At 35.9% G+C, this 23,057-nt stretch overlaps 1 protein-coding gene across 3 annotated transcripts in view; it reads right to left on the bottom strand.

The window, feature by feature from the left end:
- The window catches only part of INTS6 (integrator complex subunit 6), a 109,435-nt gene that overhangs the window by 46,328 nt on the left and 40,050 nt on the right, over positions 1 to 23,057 (bottom strand). For all 3 annotated transcript variants that reach the window (XR_011071000.1, XR_011070999.1, XM_068526643.1), the window contains exon 5: positions 3,771 to 3,954. Coding sequence is in view for 1 of the 3 variants with exons in the window: in XM_068526643.1 (XP_068382744.1) it covers positions 3,771 to 3,954 (184 nt within the window). In the remaining 2 variants the exon portion in view is untranslated. The remainder of the gene's footprint in view (positions 1 to 3,770; positions 3,955 to 23,057) is intronic.

The following is a 23,057-nucleotide window of genomic DNA, read 5'->3' as shown; positions in this document are numbered from 1 at the left end:
CAACAATGAGAGCCATACTTATAAAACTACCCACCAATTACTGAGTGTCTATGTACCTGGCACTATTCTAATCACTCTATTAATTTATCCAATCCTAGCAACAATTGTATTGGTTACTTTCTCCATTTTACAAATGAGAAAACTAAAGCATGGAGAGATTAGCTAATTTATTCAAGTTAGTATAGTAGTGCAGCCAAGATTCAAACCCTTAACAAGGTATTAGACACTTTCATCTGGATATACTTTCTTCCCTGAAAACCATGATGTTAATTTGAAATCAATATTTAAAATAGAAAGCCTATATGGAACCACACTTATTTGAAAGAATTGGCAAATTAAACTTTTTTTGAGTCAATTTAAACATGTACATAAAACAATACATAAAAAGGCTGATGGTCTTAACACAAGAAGTATTTAGAAGATTATATAAAGGTTCAATATCTTATTTCATGATATTTAAGCATATTCCCAAGATGTTAATAAAAAACAGAAGTTCTTAAGTATAAAATTGTGGCAATCCTCTCTACTCCCCTAACCTGTGTCATCAACTAATTGATTAGGAAAATGTAAGTAAAGAAGTTATGATCTTAGCATGAAATAAAATTACTAACAAAGACATTTTATGAAAATTGGAGAAAAAATAAACTTGCGTCACTTAGAAAATAACAAAAATTCATTAATTCTTTTGAAAGTTAAAGCAAATTTTGCCATCTTTACAAAGTGAACCTATAACCTATGTCATGTTTCTCTCATTCTTTATGTCAAAACTCACCTCTTGGAATGTATAACACCTTGTATTGAAGGATAAAGTTTCTGGGATCACTAATAATATTTGTGAGAAAAGCACATACTTTCAAGTCAAGAAGCTAGCTCATTTGTGGTTAGAGGATCCCCGCAAGAAATCTAAACATAGTGAGTCTGAAGGCAGTAAAGTGAAACAAAGGGAAAAAAAAACTTTCCCCCAGAGTATACTAGATTAGCATTTTAGTAAAATGGATAAGAGACAAAAGGAACATTTCTAAGTTGGGCAACAGTCTTTATAGAGGCTAAGAAAGTTAAATTTATTTAATCTAGAAAAGTCTTACAATTTTTATAAAAAGCTTTTTATCCTCAATACTTCCACCAACATGTCTATTAGGCATTTTTTAAATTTGATATCATACCTGCGCCTCTCCCAAACCTGCTTCTCCTCTGAGTAACCATCTCAGTACTTGGCATAGCCATTCACCTCCAATTGTTCAGGCCAACTGAATCATCTAGGAATCAGCCTTGATTCCTTCTTCCCTCACTGCCCTCAGTCTCTCCTTTCCATCAGACCACCTCTCACCACCTCCAAACCTAACACTTTAGATCAAAGTACTATCATCTCTTCTAGTCTCCCTGCTTCCATTCTCACCACTTTACAGTATATTCTCATCCAGCAGCTGAAGTGATCTTTCAGAAACAGAAATCAGATGTCACCTCTATAAAAAGCCCTCCAATGACTTCTCATCACACTTGGAAAATAAAAAATATTTATTATGGCCTACAAGGCTATTCAATACTTGGCCCTTGCCTACCTCTCTAAACAAACCTGTTACTCTCTACTCCTCCCTACATAAGCTCCAGCCATATCAGCCTTCCTGTTGCTCCCAAAACATTGGGGCATGTTCCTTCTCTTATTATTTCCTCTACCTAGATCTTTGTATGGCTTACTCCATTATTCAGATTTCTGTTCAAATGCTAACTAGACTTACTGTGGTGACCATTTCACAATGTATACAAATATCAAATCATTATGTTGTACACCTGGAACTAAAATATCTAAAAAAGAGAGAGGGTTGATGAACATGCTGTAACAATAATTTTAGAGAGATTAATATTTTTAAGATACAACCAGGGCTGATTTAATCCCTATTCAAACAACTGACTTTAACATCAAGGTTAGAGATATGCAAATGTAATTTATAAATAATTGTTGTTTTATTTACTTCTTTAGACAAAGAGTATAATAATCTCCAAGGACATGCAGTATTTTAAATTGATTCAAACTGGGGTAAGCATATCCTTTAGGTTTATGGTTAAAAAAAAGTCACCTCCTCAAAAGACTTCCCAGGAATACTCATTCTCTGCCTCATTACCCTCTGCACCCTCACCCTATTTTTTTTCTTGATAGTAAGGAGAACTCTCTGAAATATTATTTATTCATCTTACATGATTTCATCTGTCACACAGTCCAAAAATGTAAGCTTTCTGTCTATCGTTCCTGCTGTATTCCCAGAATCAAAAACAGTTATTTGGCATAGAGTATTCATTAATTACCTGATAATAAAAGAAAAATGCTTACAATGACAATTATATAATTTTTAAAGTATACACTAAAAATATAACAAAATATTAATTATTTTGGAAACACAGGCAAATTTCTTTCCAATTTTTCCTTAATGAACATGAATTGTTCTATAACGGAAAAAATAAATGTACACACACTACTCTTATCATCAAGTTTAAAAATGCACAGAATTGTTAGCAGTGATTACATATTTGGATAGTACAACACCAGTGGATGTTAGCTTTTCTGTTATTTCTACTTTTCTGGTGTTTTATCCTCAAAACTTTTTTTAGTCACCATTCTTTGAAAATAAAGAAGAAAACATACTATTCATATAATATGGAAAGGTGAGTGACATTTGAGCAGTTTCCCATTATTGCTAGCAGGAGCATGAAGAGAGGTAAATAAACCACTACATCAGAAGAGATTCAGGATGTATATTTGGGGAAAGCTCCCTAATTCCTTGACCAACTAAGTTTTCTGGGTCACTGAAAGATATTACCAACGGTGATTTCGGAATCTTCTTCTAACTTCTTCACATACCTATCTATATGGGATACCCTTTTTGTCTGTGAAATTTGCAGATCTCCAAAATCCACAGAATTTTAGAAGAAAGGCACCTAAAATATTAATTGGACTTTATATTTTCCTTTAACTTACACAGCTGGCTATGATAGAATCTCAATAGAGCACTGACAGTGTATGGAGACTATGTCACAGCCCCTGACACTGATGAAAAATAGTGGTATGCCAGACCTGGACATTTTAGTATCAAATTCCCTAAGCAAGAACTAAAATGCACCATGAAAGCAAGAATACCATGCCTGTCATATTCACTATGGAAGTCCTAAAGCATGGAACAGTGCTTGGTACACAGTAGGCACTCAATACATATCCATATGAATTTAAGCCACCTGTTAACCAATTCCACATTATAAAAGTTCTGAGCCTCTTACATATTCTGTTTCAAGCATTTCACTAATGTTCACTGAGCACAGTGACCACCCGGACTTACTGGCTGAGAGTTCACTACCTGTTTCCTCTAACCTATCCAGCTTCCTCTTTGCCTCTGGGGAAAACTGTACTTAACCAGGCGTTAATCATTACATGGATAATGAGATGATTCTCAAAACATTTTTTCAGAGAAAATAATTCTACGGCATTTGTAGATCATTAGCAATCTTTGTAGGTAAGAAAATAAGTTTAACAACTTCAAATACCAGCATTTTCTATATGGTTAGGAAAAAAATATCATGCATTATCAGACCCAATAGTATTCACATCCTATTCAAATCGAATCAAAGACCTTCATCAATGTAGTTTTAAAACCATCTATGTCTACTAACTTCTAATATTAATTTGTTGAACAAAAACAAACATGGAGATTTTGAAATGCACATTTTAAAACATTCAGAAAACTCTGCTTAAGTCACTGCATTACTGCCAGCAAAGAACTTACCGCCTGTCACTTCACACATTGGTGTGATTGCAGAGTCATCTAAAGGCACACCTGTCAACTGTTCTGATTCTACTGACATCGTGCCAGGCAACCGCAACACTAATGCAAAGAGTCTCTGATCCCAACGAAAAGGTTCCTTGGTCAATTCGCTTCCAGGCAAAGGAGAATTAAGAGGTAAATGGAGCTGAAAGTAAGGGGAAATAAAAAACAATAAGATTTCCAACACTATTTCTCCCAAAAAGGCTACATTAATGACACATATTAAAACTACATCATGAGTCACGAGTCTCCTATCATTCAAAAAAAACAAGCTCAAAAACAAAAGCTTATATATATATATATATATATATATATATATATATATATATATAAAATAGCATATAAGATATTATTACTTCAATTTTCTTAAGCTTTACTCAAAGAAGACCTCAATTGAAAAAAATCTATTTCTGTAATGCTTTTCAGATTTCAACATAACTCACCACCAGGTGCTGGACTGCTTCTAAATTAAATAATTTCACTTAATCATTAAATCAACCCTCTGATAAATATCTTAGGGTTCCTATTTTCTAGATTTAAAAAAAAATGGGCCTCAGAGACAATAAATGATTTGGCCTCCCAGGTCCAATTCAGTATTTTTTCTTTTTCTTTTTTTTTTAAAATTAATTAATTTATGTATTTATTTATTTATTTTTGGCTGCTTTGGGTCTTCGTTGCTGCGTGCAGGCTTTCTCTAGTTGTGTCGAGCGGGGGCTACTCTTTGTTGCGGTGCACCGTCTTCTCATTGCAGTGGCTTCTCCTGTTGCGGAGCACAGGCTCTAGGAGCACAGGCTTCAGTAGTTGTGGCTCACAGGCTCTAGAGCACAGGCTTAGTAGTTGTGGCGTGCGGGCTTAGTTGCTCCGCGGCATGTGGGACCTTCCCAAACCAGGGATCGAACCCGTGTCCCCTGCACTGGCAGGCGGATTCTCAACCACTGCGCCACCAGGGAAGTCCCGCAAGTCAGTATTTTTTTCTACCACACCACAGTAGCCTCAAACACCTCCACAGTTAATGATTTAAATATGCTTCATTTCATACGAAACATATCTTCCCAAAGCATTTGCTTAAAAGTAAATTTTATCACTCTAGTTACATATTAAATGTATTAAAGGTAATGATTCTTACTACATCTGAGTAAAGGTAGAGGGTTTGGGGGTTTCTTCCATGTGTTTTTTAATCTATGTCTCTCCCCATGCCCCTAGGACCTGCCCAATCAGAATCCAAGATTCTTAAGAATTTTTAAACACTTTAAAGTGATTCTAATGGGTACCTCTGAACCAACAGTCACAAGGTACCAACAGATCCACACATCAGTCTTAGCGTAAGTACATGGGGACAACCAAACAATATGGGCCTCATAATGTGAAGTACATAACATTGAAAAAAGGAAGGAAAGAAAAAGGGAGGGAAAGGTTGAATCTGAATCTAACCAAGCCTTCAGTTCTAACCACCAGTTTACAGGGACAACTGAGGATACAGGATCAAGTTATCCACCACCATAGGGAGCAATCAGTCAAATCCAGAATGTTACAGGACAGATGACTTGGTTTCTCCAATGAATCAATGGCACGAAAAAGCAAAGAGTGGGAGTGGGGAGGGCTGGTGGAACTGTTAGAGAATAAGAGACAAAACAATCAAGAGCAAAGATTTTTAAGACAATCGGGAAAATTTGAAATACATGTTACTGGTATAGTGCTTAGGAAAACAAAAGTCTTTATCACTTATAAAATTTTTAAAAAAAGAAATGAAACCCGGGATCAGCATACTCAGGGACTGATTTATACAAATACTGGAGTTTTCTTTAAAATACAGAACACATTTCAAAATTATCACTCCGCTGTATACCTGAAACTAACATAACACTGTAAATCAACTATACTCTAATAAAAATTTTTTTAATAAATAAAATAAAATTATCACTTCCAAATTAATTGCCAGAGTTTATACTACTTTTGTCAAAAACAAGACATAATTGTATTGCTTACAGCCTTTCTATTTCTCACCTTGAAGATTTCTGAACTTGATAAATTAGGGATTGAAGTCATTCTACACTGACTTAAGAACTCAAGTTTCTTCAATGACTTACATCAAACCATTAAAAAAAAAAATCAGATTCAATTCTAAGAAGAGAGTTCCTAGCAAAGCTCTGCTAAAGTGGCACCTCTCTCCAAAAGACTCATGTCAAGAGAATCTGCTGCAAGATTCCTATATCAGGATCAGCCAAGATTTCGTGCCCATGGCCAAGGGTCATGAGCTTTTCTCCTGGCACTGATCCTACTTTTAAGGCAGAAGTCAGAGGCAATAATAAGGAAGGACCCTTAAATTAAGAAATCTGGGCCAGGATGTTCCCTGAGGAAGGTTTTCTAACCTCAAAGGTTCTGTGACACTTGCAAAACAGCTTGGGAACTCCAAGCCCTTGCGGCTATCACCACACCCTGCCAGAAGATAAATATCGAAGCACCAATGGCACTGGAGGAAGAAGATTTCAACTGTTAATGCAGTAGCTCTGGAAAGTAAAGGATACGTGGACCTGTCTCAAGAATCCAGTGGATAACAGCACTGCAGAGGCCTCATGTATAAATAAATAGTGGATAGGACAACAATAGGCCCCCAATCATGTACACATACACACACAACTTATCAAGTCATGCTCACACACACACACACCCCTAATCAGATAATGATGAGCATTATCTTTTTATTGGCTGCACAATGCTAGATCTAGAATGTACTTCAAGTAAAACAAAGAGCCAAGGGTCACAAGCATATTTTACACATAGCAATATCAATTTTATAAACTTGTCGAATTTTTATTCATTTTTCTATTTCTTATTATTTCCGCCTTCCATATCACTACCACCCTCCCTCATCACCAAAGAGGCAGGAAAAACTCCTCTATAGCTGAAATGCGCTAGTAAAATAGGAAGGAGTGATGGCAAGAAAACAGGGACAGGAAAAAGATAAAAAACCTTAGAGAAAAAATGTTCTCAGGAGGGTTGAATTACTCCAAACCTAAAGTCTACAGTTGAAATTCTAGCAATGTCTTATATTCACCAAGGGAGGTCTTTCTGAATATGTGGACTTTGAAAATCAAGGCAAATAGCACATAAATCAAGTAGAAAAATATAAAATTAACCACTAGAAAAATGTGCAATAAATATGAATAGATAATTCCCAAAGTTAAAAATGGGCAACAAAAAAAAATAATAATACCCGAGGAAACTCATATAGCCTATAAATATGTAGAAAGACACTCAAATACACTAATCATCAGATAATACAAATTAAAGGCAAGATGCAAAATGATACATAGAGAAGAGCATCTATATGCACTATTAAACAATTACTTAGTGTAGTTTTATATAGGAAAAGTAAAAAAACATGAACTGGAAGGCTACACACCAAATTCATGATAATTGTTGCTGCTCGGATGGGGAAGAGGGAAGGAAATAACACTGAGTAAGGGAAGAAAAGAAACTGCACTTGACCATCTGCAATGTTCTCTTCCATTCACTAAATTTTTAAAAATCCTCAACAACAAAAAAATCAAAATGAGCAAATACGGCAGAAATTTTTGTATCACTTACTCTCATCCAGAATATTAGAATATATTAATATGCAAAAAACACAGTAAATGATCTATTCAAGCAGTTATCTATACCTCTTTTATACTAGTGTTATTATTTTATAACAAAATTAAACACAAGAAAACTTCATACACATCTCAACTCAATAAAAGGTAGATTAGATATAATCACTAGCCCCAAAGCTCAGACATTTATAAGGACATTAACACAGAGTTCTGCTTATACTTCACTGGCTATTAAAATATACTGTAAGACAGTAGAATATTTCTTGAAAATTATGTTTGCTTTCTCTCATCATTTTTTATGCCCCTACCAAATACGAGGCATTTAGGATTCGGAGGACTTAAAGATGCTTGATAAAATATGGTCCCACTACTCCCAAGGTTTCTGGGGACAGGGATCATGTTCCTAAAGGAACTGGTTTAGAGATGTGTTTAAGGAGAAGCTGACAAACAGAAAGAAGAAGATAGAATATCACAGTACTGGCTGTCAAGACACTTATTAGGATTTTTATTTCTGAACACTTGACAGGAAAATAGTTTTATAAAAGCTGTTTTCTGAGACTTAATTGCAGGAAACTTTAGTAAGAGAGTACTCAAATTTAAATGTCTGATGATGCAAAGAAAACTGTCATTAGCAACAACAATTATACAGTAGTAACTATTATACGGCAGACACTGTTCTAAACCATATATATGTGTGTGTGTGTGTGTGTGTGTGTATACACACACACACGCTCATTTAATCGACAAAATAAACAAATGTGGCAGGCACTACACATTCCTATTTACAAATGATAAAAACTGAGGCACAGAGAGCCTTGCCAGAAGGTACACAGTAAATGATGAGGAGACAGAATATAAACCCAGGTAGTCCGGTCCCTGATGCTGTGCTCTTAAACACTGCATTATGCTGCCTGTTATTGAAACCATAATCTGCATTTTAAAAAATCAAGTGTTGAGATATTAATGTAAAAAATAAACTAATTCTATTAAATGGAAAAAGAAAATTTTAATTATAAAAATAACTACTTTTAGAAAAAAATTTTAATCATCCATTTCTGAATCAATCTGGTGATTTTGAACCACTAATTACTAAACGTTATGAACATTTTAGATTATTTGTTTTTATAAAGCACAATCCTATGCTTTTCCCCCAGTTACTCTTTGATGAAAAGAGGCACTTTTCTCCCTCTTGCTATTCACTTCCAGTTCTCAAGTACATGGGTAATAACAACAATAAAAATAAACAACAATAGCTGCTAGCATAATGAGCACTCACTATGTATGTGTCAAGCAACATTCTAGGAGCTTTTCATATTTATAACATGTTTATAACAAACCAACGGGGTAGGTACTATTATTATCCCCATTTCAGAGACAAGTTGCAATGTAAGATTGTGTGTCAAGGGAGAATACAGACTCAAATAACCTCTGCTATATAATCAAGTTTAGAGCATCAAAGAAGGACTGCAAATTTTAAGAACTGGATAAATCATGTGTAATTCAATAATACAGTAACTTTCCCATAACCATGACATTATTGGTCTTTATTAGGGTCTTCATAAGATTATACTTTGCAAAGCTTCGGTCTAATGGACTAATAAGCACAGAAAACTTTATACTAACCAAGTTTTATTTTTACTTGAATACAATTGAGGTTTTCTATATTATTATTTTAAATGGTTAATTTTATTGATCTCACCATTCCAGATTTCTTATATAATTACCTTAGTAGCTGACAGAAAAGGAAATATAACTTCAATTTAAATTGAGGAAGACTGCCCTACTTTTCCTTCTTTCCTTTGGATAACTATCTTACTGCCCTTTTTCACCTTTGAGTCTTTCCTGAATTTCTTATAAAAAAAAAAGAATACAATTTATTTCTCCATAGGTATGAAAAACAAAGGGCAGATTAGGAAGGTGATTGTCTATCATTAGGCATACTCAAGCTTTATGTACTTATAATAGTGCAACTTCCCCTTAATTTGTTTCATATTTGTTTATGGTTCAGACCCTAATTATTTGTGATTTTGCTAAGGCTGGACTAAAGATCAACTTAAATTTTAATCAGTTATTCTGTGAGTGCCTACCACAAACATGGCATTATTTCAGGATTTAATAAGGACTCTAGGGCTTCCCTAGTGGTACCACGGCTAAGAATCTGCCTGCCAATGCAGGGGATACGGGTTCGAGCCCTGGTCCAGGAAGATCCCACGTGCCACGGAGCAACTAAGCCCGTGCACCACAACTACTGAGCCTGCGCTCTAGAGCCCGTGAGCCACAACTGTTGAGCCCGCATGCCACAACTACTGAAGCCTGTGCTCCTAGAGCCCATGCTGCACAACAAGAGAAGCCACCGCAATGAGAAGCCCGTAAACAATGAGAAGCCCGTGCACCACAACGAAGAGTAGCCCCCGCTCGCCGCAACTAGAGAAAAGCCCACACGCAGCCACAAAGAGCCAAAGCAGCCAAAAATAAATGAATTAATAAATAAATAATTAAAAATAAATAAATAAATAAGGACTCTACCAAGCCAAATAAGTAAGATTTGGATAACGTTTTAGCTAGCTCACTTTAAGATAACCAATTATAAAACTTCAGATAACCAGGATTCTCATACATTATTACTTGTTTCTTAAATTTGCAGGATGTAAAAAATAAATAAATAAAAGTCAGCAAACAGTGAAAGAAGATAAAAGAAATTTCTTTCAAAAACATTTTTAATTCAGGACCCGAACGGATTTCTCCTGGCACACAACCTAACTCCTTCCTGGATGATGATCACATCATGAGAGTCAGGTGACTGATCTGTACCAACTCTTAGGCGGTTTCCCCTCGCAGCTGGATATTCTGCCAACTGGTTCTATTACTGAAGTAACTCAAATTATAAGTCCTTTAATAATTATACTTCCTACCTTAAGTTTTAATGACCTATTTCCCTGACTGCCTTTCCCTCTCCAGTTTGAGAGAAGGCAGGGAGAGGGATCTGATTCTTTTCTGTGTCCCCCCATAGTATTTGTCCCACTCCCACAGCCTAAGGAAAGGACTAGAGCAGTACAGTACGAGGAGCGGAACGAGGGCTGCAGAGCACAAGCACCGGTCAGTGTCCTGCCAACAACATCTGTGCTGCCCCCAGCCCAAACCACACACAGATACGGATGCAAACACACACACACAGATCCCACTGTCATATCTGTGGTGGGTCGCAGAACCAGCTAGTCCCATCTCCAAGAGCTGAAGTATTGTTCTTCCCCGATATGTGAAACCAGCTCATCTCTATGTCCCTTGTATGTACCCGCACACAGAGGATATAAAGACACGAGCTGCAAAAATTTGCCCAACACCTACAGCAGAGGGTAGAGAAACAACCATTCCATATGGTGAAGCCATCAACAACTCCTGAATCGAGCTCAATGTACAATATTCACAATGAGAATTTATATACGGACATACTTCTACTGAGGCCACACAGAATACAACCTCATAAATTCTAGCCTTAGAATTTAGAGATACAAAGAGTGTGGTCATATATTCTTTCTTGCAAAAATTTTTTACCTCACACACCAAACCAAAACTTGTCTTTATAGTTTAATGCACTGGCCTAGTATCAATAAACTTGGCACAGTATCAAAGAAGTAATTAGGTCACTATTAATACAAAATTTTTAATTGTTATCATGTGGGGCATTTTTCTTAAATATTAAGAATGGGGATCACAAATCAAGCTATAACTCAGGAATTATTTAATGAAAGGCAACACAGCAGACACTGCAATTTCCTACCTTCAAGAACATGTAAATAATTATAATATGTTATGATATGTACAATAGTAAAAGCATGCATGAGGTACAGAGGAATAATTGATTATTTGGGGGATGGACCAGCGAAGGCTCTCCGAGGAAGTAGCATCTGAGTTAGTTTGAAGAATGAAAAGTTTACTGAGAATCTACAACCTTTTGCAGATTGCAGGGCATGCAGACTGAAGATCATGATCAAAAACATAAAAGGCAAGAAATAACAAATACTGGGATAAAAAGTAAAATTAAAATTCAGAATTGCTGGAGAGCAACATACAAAGGAGAGAAACTGAAGATTTTAAGAAAGCCTTTAAGAATGGGTAAGATTTTCCTATATATATATAAAAAAATAGATAACTAATAAGGACCTACTGTATAGCACAGGGAACTCTTCTCAATACTCTGTAATGACCTGTATGGGAAAAGAATCTAAAAGAGTGGATATATGTGTATGTATAACTGATTCACTTTGCTGTACAGCAGAAACTAACACAACACTGTAAATCAACTATACTCCAATAAAAATTAAAAAAAAAAAAGAACGGGTAAGATTTTAATATGGTGGAGAGAGAGGAATCATATTTAGCGGAAAGGAGCATGTGAGGAAATAAACAGGCAGCATTCAGGAAATTAGTAGCCTATTTTGGGTCAAGTTTAGAGAAAATATAGGGGAATGATAAGGAATTCTTCTTCATCTGCTCATCATTTCCTAGTCTTTCCAACTCTACTAAAACAACTCCCACACTAAGTCATCAAAGATCTTTTTTTGGCCACAGTGGTAGATGACAGTGTGGTCAAAGTGTTCCAGGCTTGAGTCTTAACAGGCCTCAAAGCTTCACTGCCAGCCCGTTGGGAGCCAGTCGCCAGGTAAAGAAGCTTGAACTAGACCACTGCCTGATAAGAGATCTTATGGAGAGACAGAAGTCACAGGGACAAGAAGCAAGGTACCCAGGCAACAGTGGGCACCAAAGCCCCCAACATGTAAATAAGGCCATCTTGGATGTTCCAGCACCAGCTAAGCCCCCAGATGAATGAAGCCAACTCACAGAATCTTGAGAAATAATAAACTGTTGTTGCTTTAAGCCACTAAGATTTAGGATGATTTGTTACACAGAAATAGATAACCAAAGGAGTCATTAAACCTAGTGAAGATTTTTCAGATTTAGCTTCCCAGCAGCACTCAAAACTATTTACCACTCTTTAGAAAGACACTCTTCCTTTGGCTTTCACCTTGAAATATTCTCATGGCTTCCCTCTGCTTCTTCGGCTGCTCCTCCGTCTTCCACCCCGACCCTCCCCTCAATCTCTAATACTAGCCATTACATGCTGCTGATGCTCAAGGCTCAGTATTAAGCCTTGGCCAGTTTATACTGTAAACCCTCAATCCACCTACTCACAGCTTCAATTACTACCTATACTCAGATAATATCTTACAATTGGATACGTCCAGCCTACATCTTTCTTTTGAGCACCAAAATATTCTTCTGCCTACTTGCCATTTCCTCTTGGATGGCTCAAAGGTACTTCAAACTCAGTTTGCTCAAAACTGAACTCATGATTTTCCTTCACCCCAAATGGTACTCTCTCAAGATTCCCTAGCTCAATGAATGGCACCGCAATCTATCCAGTTTTGCAAGAAGCCATCTCCCTCTTCCTTATACCCCCAAATGCAATATATGTCAGCAAATTTGGTTGATTTAACTTTCTAAATATCTCTTGAAACTGTTGCTTCTTTCTATCTCTTTTACTATCACCAACCTCTATGACCAAGCTATTGTCAGAACTAATGCAACAATGCCTAACTGGTCTTCCAACATCCACTTGTCTTTCACTCCTCCACCCCCTACCTCTAAATAAAACCCTTGGATGACTTCCTATTGCATTCATATTAATAACATTAATTGGCATGGCCTCAAAACCTCTTGTGTGGTCAAGCCCAAGCTTCTTTTCCATTTTGTACAATGATCCCTCTTTTTTTATGCTCCAAGTCACATTAGCCTTCTTCTAGTCCCTCAGTCTCAAAACATACTCCTTTTGGGAAAAGAGCCTTTGTACAGTGCCTCTACCTGGCATGATCATCCTTCCCACTTTTTGTGTAGTACATCTTCCTCACCTCTTCAAATCTTAGCTTTCAGTGACCTTCTTGTCTAGATCTAGTGTGCCCTTATTATAAGCTCTCACAATACACACTCCTCCCTTTTGTAGGATACATGATCATTGCAGTTTTACTTTTATCACATGATACTTTTATTAATGTTTGTCTTCTCAATTAGACCCAAGGGGACTGAGCTCCTGATTGTTTTATCATTTGATCCTCAGAGCACAGCAGTGTCTAGTTCATAGAAGAAACTCAATAAATATGGCTGAATGAATAAAACAGATGGATGGATAAATAAGGTAACTGGCTAAACTGTGAAAGGTCCTGAGAAGTCTAGTGGATAATGGAAAACAATGAAACATTTTGAACAGTAGAATAATACACTCAAGTCGTGTGCTTTAGAATAATTATTGCCATGGAAAGACAGATTGAAGGAAACCAAGACAAGTTAAGGAGCTAATTAATATTTTAAGAAAAGCACCAAGGTGAACGATGGCAAAAGGAATAGGAATGAAAGCAAGAAACAAATTAATGAAAACAAAAAGCAAGGGACTAATACCAAAGACAATTATAGAGGAAAAAATATAGATTATGATATGCCCCCTAAGGCTCTGATGCCTTCTCTACCTCTACTATTGCAGTGATGATTTAACATGTTCAAATGATAACAAGTTACTGTAATACATGAAGCGTGACTTTTAAAAAAATGCAAAACTAAGTTCCAAAAGGACACCCACACACACTCTAAAAAAGAGCACTTTTCTCAAAAGATGTACAATAATGTTACCAACTCTAATGTATAACTACACATAATTGTTAAATAGTATCCCAAATTATTCAGAATCTAACATAAAACATTTAAACTGAAATAAATTTTCAAGTATTAGGTCAGAAGGTTAATTTAAAGCACATTGGTAAAGAAACTTAAAAAACAAAAAACAGAGTAAAAGCCTTGTGAATCATTTTGAGACTCATTATTTCCCAGGTAACTGAGAGCAAGTAATGCTTCAAGCATAAAAACTTATCAACAAACTTTCTTCAGTATGTTATATATGTCCCTATCGTCTGGAAATACATTGTAACCCCTAAAAATAACAATAATAAACTTTTCTTGATAATTCAAAGAAGTAGGGAGAGAAAAAAGCTTAAAGACCTCTTGTTCATACCAAATATTGCCCCAAATCACACAGCAAGTTAGCAGGCTGACAAGTCTTCATTAACTGAACTGTGTGCCAGGGTTTTAATTAGATACTCTGCTTGGATCATCGTATTTAATCCTCCACCACGCCTGGTTACCTATAACTTAGATTCTAAGATATATCGGCAATTTAATGTATATTTCCTTGCTTCTCCAAAATTTAACATTAAGTGTACATGAAACTTTTTCCAACAATAGCGCATAATTATCCATAAAGTTGCATATCCCCTCCTTCTTCCATCTCATAGAGTTTCATGGTGTTTGAGTATCAAACAGAGTTTAGTCTAAGTCTTCTCCACGCTGGGTCTAGAGGTTCTTCTGAATTCCTTTTGGCCATCATAAGTTAAGCAGAACATCAGAGTCATATTTTATAGCCTGTGCTTATGATCTTGACCTCTTTATAGCACCTTTAGTTTGAAGAGTGTCACTTCAAGGTATATCAAAGGCTACTAGAATTTCATTTGCAGTTCCTATTTGATTAACCTTAGAATATTTTTGTATTCTCTTTATTTCAATAATAAATTACTAGATGATATAATGCTTCTCTTTGAAAGGTTGGCTTTGAACAGATACTGGATTCTTCAGTAATAGTTCTTCACAACTGGTAAAAGAGTCATAATACCATCTCATAGCTTTGAAAGTTTTACCTCTCTTCTCAGAAATTGGGCAATTTCAACTGCCTTTATATTGCACTGCCTGTTGTACCTTAGGTGATCTAATGTATGTATCATATTTTTTGTTTGTTTCAATGCTTATTCACTGTAAAGTAATAATTTCCTTAGGGATACAAATTTATGTTAAACTTCTGAGACTTCTGGATAAAAATACATAACAATCAGATGTAATATGTGAACCATGTTTGCGTTCTGATTCAAACAAAACATTGTCAACATTTGTGAGACAAGTAGAGAAACTGGGATATAGACTGGATGTTAGATTATTTATTAAACACCTTAAGTTTTTTGTTAAGCAATAAAAAGAAATTAAATTTAAATTAATTTAGAGTAACTATATTTTAAACTTAAATTTAATAAGATTTTTGAAAATAAATTATTGTTAAGCCATACTGAACATTGCAGGGGGGTGTGTGTGCATGTGTGTGTGCGCGCGTGCGCGCACATCCTTATATGTTAAAGATGCATACAGAAGTACTTACGGTAAAAATGATACAATGTCTGGAATTTGCTTTAAAATATTCCCTCTAAAATGTATATTGTATATATAAATGTTTATATAAATGTATAAATGTGTATGGGGTAGGGGCAGAACAGATGAAACGAGACCAGCAAAATGTGGCTAATTATTGAAGCTAGGTAAGGGTTCTTGAGGTTAATTATTTTATTTTCCCTACTTTTGTATATGTTTAAAAGTTCCACAATAAAACTTTCTTTGATTGGACATATGTGAATAACCAACACAACAATTAAAAATGCAAGCAATTAAAAGCCTCTGAGGAAAGGAAATGAGAATGGGAAGTCTTGCTTTTACTACTAGCCCTCGTCATGCTTTTACTACATTAGCCAAATGTTCATGTTATTTAAACTGAAACATTTTAACTCATTTAAACAGAATATAAAAAATTTCCCCTGACACGAGGTGCTAATAAAGCACAGTTCAGCCCAAGTGAGAGCAAAATGACCCACACCTGTGCATCAATATGCACGGACACAGGCAGTACCAGATATAAGTCCATACAGTCTAGCTGAAAGCTAACAAACTTCTCCTGATTTCAGAAACGCTGAGAGGGTAAGGGTGGATAATATTTCTTAGAACAAAAGAAATGTAGAATTATCCTTTGGGGGTGGGAGGAAGGTAAGGAAACCCTGATATAAAGAGACTGATAAATTTGTCTAAGTAACTGCAGGTTCTGGAAAAAGCAAGATTTAAACCCACATTCTCCCAGTTTGCTACAGCCTTGTTACATATCTGGATTCTCATCTAATGTTTACACTGTGTTTAGTAGTGTGTCACACTACTAAAATCTGTTTTTCTCCTTGACTTATAGTAATTAATTTCAGACTGCTGCTTCCTGAGCTCCTGTGTCTACTTACTCACATCACCACTTTTGTGTATGTTTCCTCATCTATAAAATATATAACAAGGATATATATGTATATAAACAAGGCTGGTTTAACATTAAAAATTAATCAATGTAATTCACTATATTAGCAAAATTAAAAACGAAAAATCATATTATAATCTCAACATATGCATAAAAATTGACAAAATTCCATACTCATATTCATGATATTTTAAAAAACAAAAATCAGCAAACTGGGAACAAAGAAGAACTTCCACAACCTGACAGAAGGCATACAGAAAAAAAACCTACAGTTAAAATCACACTTAAATAGTGAAAGGTTTCACTCTCACCCCATTCGCCAAGACTGGGAACAAGGCAAAGATGTCTACTCTCACCACTTCTACCAGTACATTAAGACAAGAAAAAGAAACCAAAAAGCAGACAGACACTGGAAAGAAGTAAAACTGTCAATATTCACAGACAACATGATTTTATATGAAAAAAAAATTCCAAGAAATCTGGAAAAAACTGCTAGATAATAAGTGATTTTAGGAAAGTCACAGAATTCAAGGTCAAAATACAAAAATAAAATATATTTCTATGTACTAGCAACAAATAATCAAAAATTAAACATAAAACAACTGATTTACAAAAGCGTCAAAATATATGTGTAAAACTTATACAAGGAAAACCACAAACATTGGTGAGAAAAATTAGACTTAAAAAATTTGAGAGATATACCATGCTCATGGATCAGAATAACCAATAATGTAAAATGTGGATTTCCCCCAAATTAACTTAGCGATTCAATGTAATTACAATCAAAATTGCAGTAGGCTTTTTTGTAAAACTTAACAAGCTGACTTTAAATTTGGAAATTTAAATAAATTTAAATATGGAAAAATTTAAATATGACTTAAATATGGAAATTCAAAGGCCTAGAACAGACAAAACAAGTTTGAAAGGAAAATGTTGGAGACAAATTGCCTTCAAGACTTACAAAGCTATAGTAGTAGAGACAGTGTTAGACTGGCAAAAGGCAAAAATAGAAATCAATGAAACAGAATAGGAAGTCCGGAAACAGACACTCAAATATGTGGCCAATTGACTTTTAACAAAGATGCCACCGCAGTTCAATGGGTAAAGGATTACCTTTTCAACAAATGGTACTGGTACAATTAGTTACCAGTGTGTCCAAAAAATGAACCTCAACACTTTCTTCCCATCATACATAAAATTCCTATATGAATCGTGACCCTAAAAGTAAAAGCTCACACTACAAACCTCCTTAAAGAAAACACAGGAGAAAGTCAGTAACATTAAGTTAGGCAAAGATTTCTGAAATAGGACACAGAAAGCACAAACCATAAAAGAAAGAAAGAATCCAAAAAAGAGGGGATACATGTCTATGTGTAACTGATTCATTTTGCTGTACAGTAGAAACTAACACAACATTGTAAAGCAACTATACTCCAATAAAAATTAATTTAAAAAAAAAGAAAAAAATTAAAAATATTTGCTCTTTAAAAGACACTGTAAAAATTGAAAAGGCAAGCCACAGAGTGGGAGAAAATACTTGGAAAACATGTATCCAGTAAAAGACTTGTATCCAGAATATGTAAAAGATTCTTATAACTCAATGATAATAAGTAAAAACTGGGCAAGAGAATCAGAACACTCACTTCACCAAAGAAGATATACAGGTGACATATAAGCACATGAAAAGATGTTCAACATTATTAGTCATTAAGGAATGCAAACTAAAACCAAAATGAGGTACCACTACACACCCACTATACTGTCTAAAATCAAGACTGAAAAAATTCAAGTGTTGGAAGGATGTAGAGCAACTAGAACTCTCATACACTTCCTGGTAGGAATGCAAAACAGTACAGCCACTTTAGTAAACAGTTTGGCAGTTTCACTGAGCCTGTGAGCCACAACTACTGAAGCCCGTGCACCTAGAGCCGGTGCTCCGCAACATAAGAAGCCACTGCAATGAGAAGCCCACGCCTGCAACGAAGAGTAGCCACTGCTCGCTGCAACTAGAGAAAGCCTGTGCACAGCAACGAAGACCCAACACAGCCAAAAATAAATAAATTAAATAAGTAAAATTAAAAAAACAAACAAAAAAAAAGTTTGGCAGTGACCCACCAATTACAATCCTAGGTATATACCCAAGAGAAATGAAAACATATGCCCACAAAAGGATTTTCATGCCAATGTACACAATGACTATTTTAACGGTCCAAAAAAAAAAGGGAAAAACCCAACTGTTCTACTTTGGTGAATGGATAAGCAAATTATAGTATAGCCACACAGTGGAATACTACTCAACAATAAAAAGGAGCAAACTACTGATAGATGCAAAAATATAGATGAGCCTCAAAAGCATTATGCTAAGTGAAAGAAGACAGACACAAACTACACACTGAATGATTCCATTTATATGAAATTCTAGAAAAGGCAAAACTATACACACACACTCATGTGCACGTGCACACACACATTGTGACAGAAAGCATGTCAGTGGTTTCCAGGGGACAGTGATAGAAATTAACTGCAAAGGGCATAAGAGAACTTTTTTGGAGTGATAGATATATTTTATATCATTATCGTGCTGTTAATAACACAATGTTTACATTTGTCAAAACTCATCAAGTTTTATACTTGAAATTGCTACATTTTATTATACATAGATTGCAGCTAAACAAAGAGGACAATAACAACAAAAGAAATATAAGCGGGCTTCCCTGGTGGCGCAGTGGTTGAGAATCTGCCTGCCAATGCAGGGGACACGGGTTCGAGCCCTGGTCTGGGAAGATCCCACATGCCGCGGAGCAGCTGGGCCCGTGAGCCACAACTACTGAGCCTGTGCGTCTGGAGCCCGTGCTCCGCAACAAGAGAGGCCGCGATAGTGAGAGGCCCGCGCACCGCGATGAAGAGTGGCCCCCGCTCGCCACAACTAGAGAAAGCCCTCGCACAGAAACGAAGACCCAACGCAGCCAAAAATAAAATTAATTAATAAAAAAAAAATCCACTTAAAAAAAAAGAAAAAAAAAAGAAATATAAGCAAACACAAATTTGAGAACCATATATTTAGTGGCAAAAAAAAAAAAAAAAAGGGAAGAAAGAAAAGAAGAAAAGGCTCTAGAATACATATGCCATTTAATTTGGAGTCTGGTGCCTTATACTATAACCATGCTGCCTCCTTTCTGAGAACGCCTCTCTAAATATCCAGGTGAGAATATTCATCCTCAATCTTTTCCATGGGACACAAAAGATGTGCATGCGAGCACACATGCACACACACTCCCATGGGAGTAATGAGACTTAATTCTTAGGAAGATAATCTAACTATATATATACACCTTGCTCTCGCCCACTTAAGGCAACGTAACAAAATGAGAGCATCAAGTGGCTTCACTGTAAGGGATAGTTGAAGTACTTTAAACTCTTAACAATAAATTACTTGGCACACATTTCACAACATGCTGAGACCCAAACAAATGGAATCACCAGCAGATTCATTCATTAATTCACTCTGAATAAAAATTTACAAAGAACTAATGCTGTCAGATAATGGATAAATGATAAAAATCTGCAGAGTATTAAAGTATTATAAGTTATCGATCTTAAAGAAATTAGGTCAATTAGTAGTTCATGAGCTATAACTGAGCTAGGGACAAGGTAACACTAATGAAATAACTACAGAATGATAACATAGGTACATAATCAAATGCTAAATTCTGTCGTATTTATAAATGCTGTAAAAGTTCATTCAGGGTACGAATATCAACTGAGTGACTACTCTGTGCAGTGACTACTCTGGGGTTACAAAGGCAAGCAAAAGGAAGATAGGATAGTCCTTGCCCTTGTGGGGCAGGAAGGCAGGCTGACATTAATCAAATAAGCACACAGATTACCATGTAATTACACACTAGGCTAAACGCTATAAGGGAAAAAGGTTTTCTTTTTCTCTTTCCTTCTTCCTTCCTCCCTCCCTTTCTTTCTCTTTCTTTCCTTCCTGCCTTCCTCCCTCCCTCCCTCCCTTCCTTTCTTTCTCCTTTCTCCCTCCCTCCCTCCTTTTCTTTTTTTTTTTAAAGAGCAAAACAGAATCCTATGCTCCTGTCTTAACTAATGCAGATCACTACCCCCTGGTGAGTCTCTTGCCCTGATATTTTTCTAACTAAATCTCTACATCCCATTAACACCCAATCTTTCCTGATAGCACCAGTGTTACTTTCATGGGCAAGTCTTCTCTAACCCCTACAAAAATTAGAAGTCTCTCCTTTTTGCAGTGTGATAGAGAATAATAAAACAGTAAAATTTCTTGAGCACTTATTTTCTCATTTAATCCTTACAACAACCATGAGATACAGTTATTATTATCCCCATTTTAAAGATGAGGAAACTGAAGCTTAGAACAAGAGAGAATTAGGTTACATCTCTAATTAGCTGCAAAGCCAGGAATCAAGCCTGGGTCTTTATAACACAAACACATTCTTTAATTACATTCTTTAAATATCTACCTTAAATTTGAATTGGAAACACTAGTATGAATTCATGACATATTTTCTTTCAGAAAAAAAAAAAGTATGTATTCCTAACTCTGTCTACTGCAAAGGCATGAAAACAATGACCAACTCAACAGCAAAGATCACCTCATAACACCCAGGTTATGGGTTTCCACATACCATTTCCAGATACACAGAACCTGGTATGATTCCAGGTCTGGGGCAAAAATGTACAAGATAAACTTAGAACAAGCTGTCAAACTACCAGGTAAGGAAGTTTCCAAAGCTTTTAAAGCATAATTAATTTCTTTACCATCCCTTTTATTTCAGAAACTAAAAACTGGCCCTCAGAATCCAATCTCTCTTTCTTCCTTCTCATCAAAACCCCTAAATTTTGGCTGGACACATGCCACCCAAGCAGAGATTATACTCAGCCCTGCAGTAAGTGCAGCCAGGTTCTGGCTGACGGACTCCGACTGGAACTGCCATATAGAAGTTTTAGGTCACGTTCACATTAGGAAGCTGCCTGCCCTCCACATTCTTCCCACAGGCTGAAATTCAGCTGTAGTATTGAACTAGGATGTGTTATAAAACCAGTGTCAACCATTCAGGTAAAGCAGACAGATCAGCAAAGGAGAAGGAACGTGGGGGCCTAGACAATAGCTTGGAGCAGAACCACCCTACCTCCCAGACCACCAACCAGTTCTGTCTTTGGTGAGAGAGAAAAAGAAACTTTCTTCTTAAGCCACTATTACTTTTGTCCCAATCACAGAAGCTGAACCAGTATCCTAAATCATATACCTTTCCAGAAGCTTTTCACAATCCTGGAAAGTTGAACTAGATGCTTGTCAATTTGTTTTGCTTTGTTGCAGAAAACATGCATTCGAAGAGGCAATTTTTGTGCATTAAAGGCAGGGAAGCACACATTCTAATCAGACCAATGCTAAATGCCTTTGTGATTTAATAAATAGAAAGCTGGCACCTCCAGGATCAAGTCCCATTCTAGTCCCATTACTCAGATTTGCTTGGATAATGTAGATGGGAAAAAAGCTTCAAATAAAGTTTTAACATTTTCAGTGGAACTGAGTATTTCTTAAATCTACTGCCTCAAATATAATACAGCCTTAGCTCTCACTCATAATGAACAACCACAAAAAAATCCATATAACTAGTATCAGGCCCTTACAGATTCATTTCAGTTTCCTCCTTCCCAATACATGTAGGAATAATTCTAAAACTCAAGATTTAGTCCTTCAACGTCCTTTCTCTCCCTAAGATTTTACCCTTCAACAATCATAATCCTCAGTTATTTTTCTGTTTATTTCCAAGAACAGTTTAAAATCCAAGGATACCCAAACTGAAATTATCTGGTGGAGAAAAGATATGTGAAAGAAATCTGCCTATCCTAGAATTTGCTGCTTGGGTTAGAGAAGAACAACACACTCTATTATATCACCTTTATATTTCTGCCTAGTATGAGAGTTTTATTAAAAAGGATGTACTAAATGTCACTGAATTGTTCACTTTAAAATGATTAATTTTATGTTATGTGTATTTCACCTCAACAAAAAAATATAAAAACCTTAGCAAAAGCCAAGCCCTTTACCAACCTAGCTAGAGAGAATAAAGAAAGAATAAAGACAAAGATGGAAGTAGGAGAGAAAAGTTAAATAATGATGATGATGATGATGATGATTGTAACGAATCAATTCATAAGTCTGACATTCAAAAAGAAAGAATAGAAACATAAGAAGGAAAAGATTGTCAAAAAAATAAGAACATTTCTGAAACTTAAAGGATATGAGTTCCCAAATCGAAAGGGCCTGCCAGGAGCCCAACACAAAGTCTAGTGGCAGTAAGATAAGTAAACAAGTAAAATAATGAACAAAAACTGGGATTACAGTGACAAGAAGAAAGCCCTAAAAGTGCAGAGAAGAAAGTACAACTAAATGCCCAAAAGCTTCACAAGAGGTAGCATTTGACCAGTGTCTCAACAAATACTGAGTAGGTTTCGGGGAGTGAAAGG

This window comes from Eschrichtius robustus, chromosome 18 (genome assembly GCF_028021215.1).
Source record: "Eschrichtius robustus isolate mEscRob2 chromosome 18, mEscRob2.pri, whole genome shotgun sequence".
Taxonomy (NCBI): Eukaryota; Metazoa; Chordata; class Mammalia; order Artiodactyla; family Eschrichtiidae; genus Eschrichtius; species Eschrichtius robustus.
This window is presented reverse-complemented; position numbering and strand designations above follow the sequence as displayed.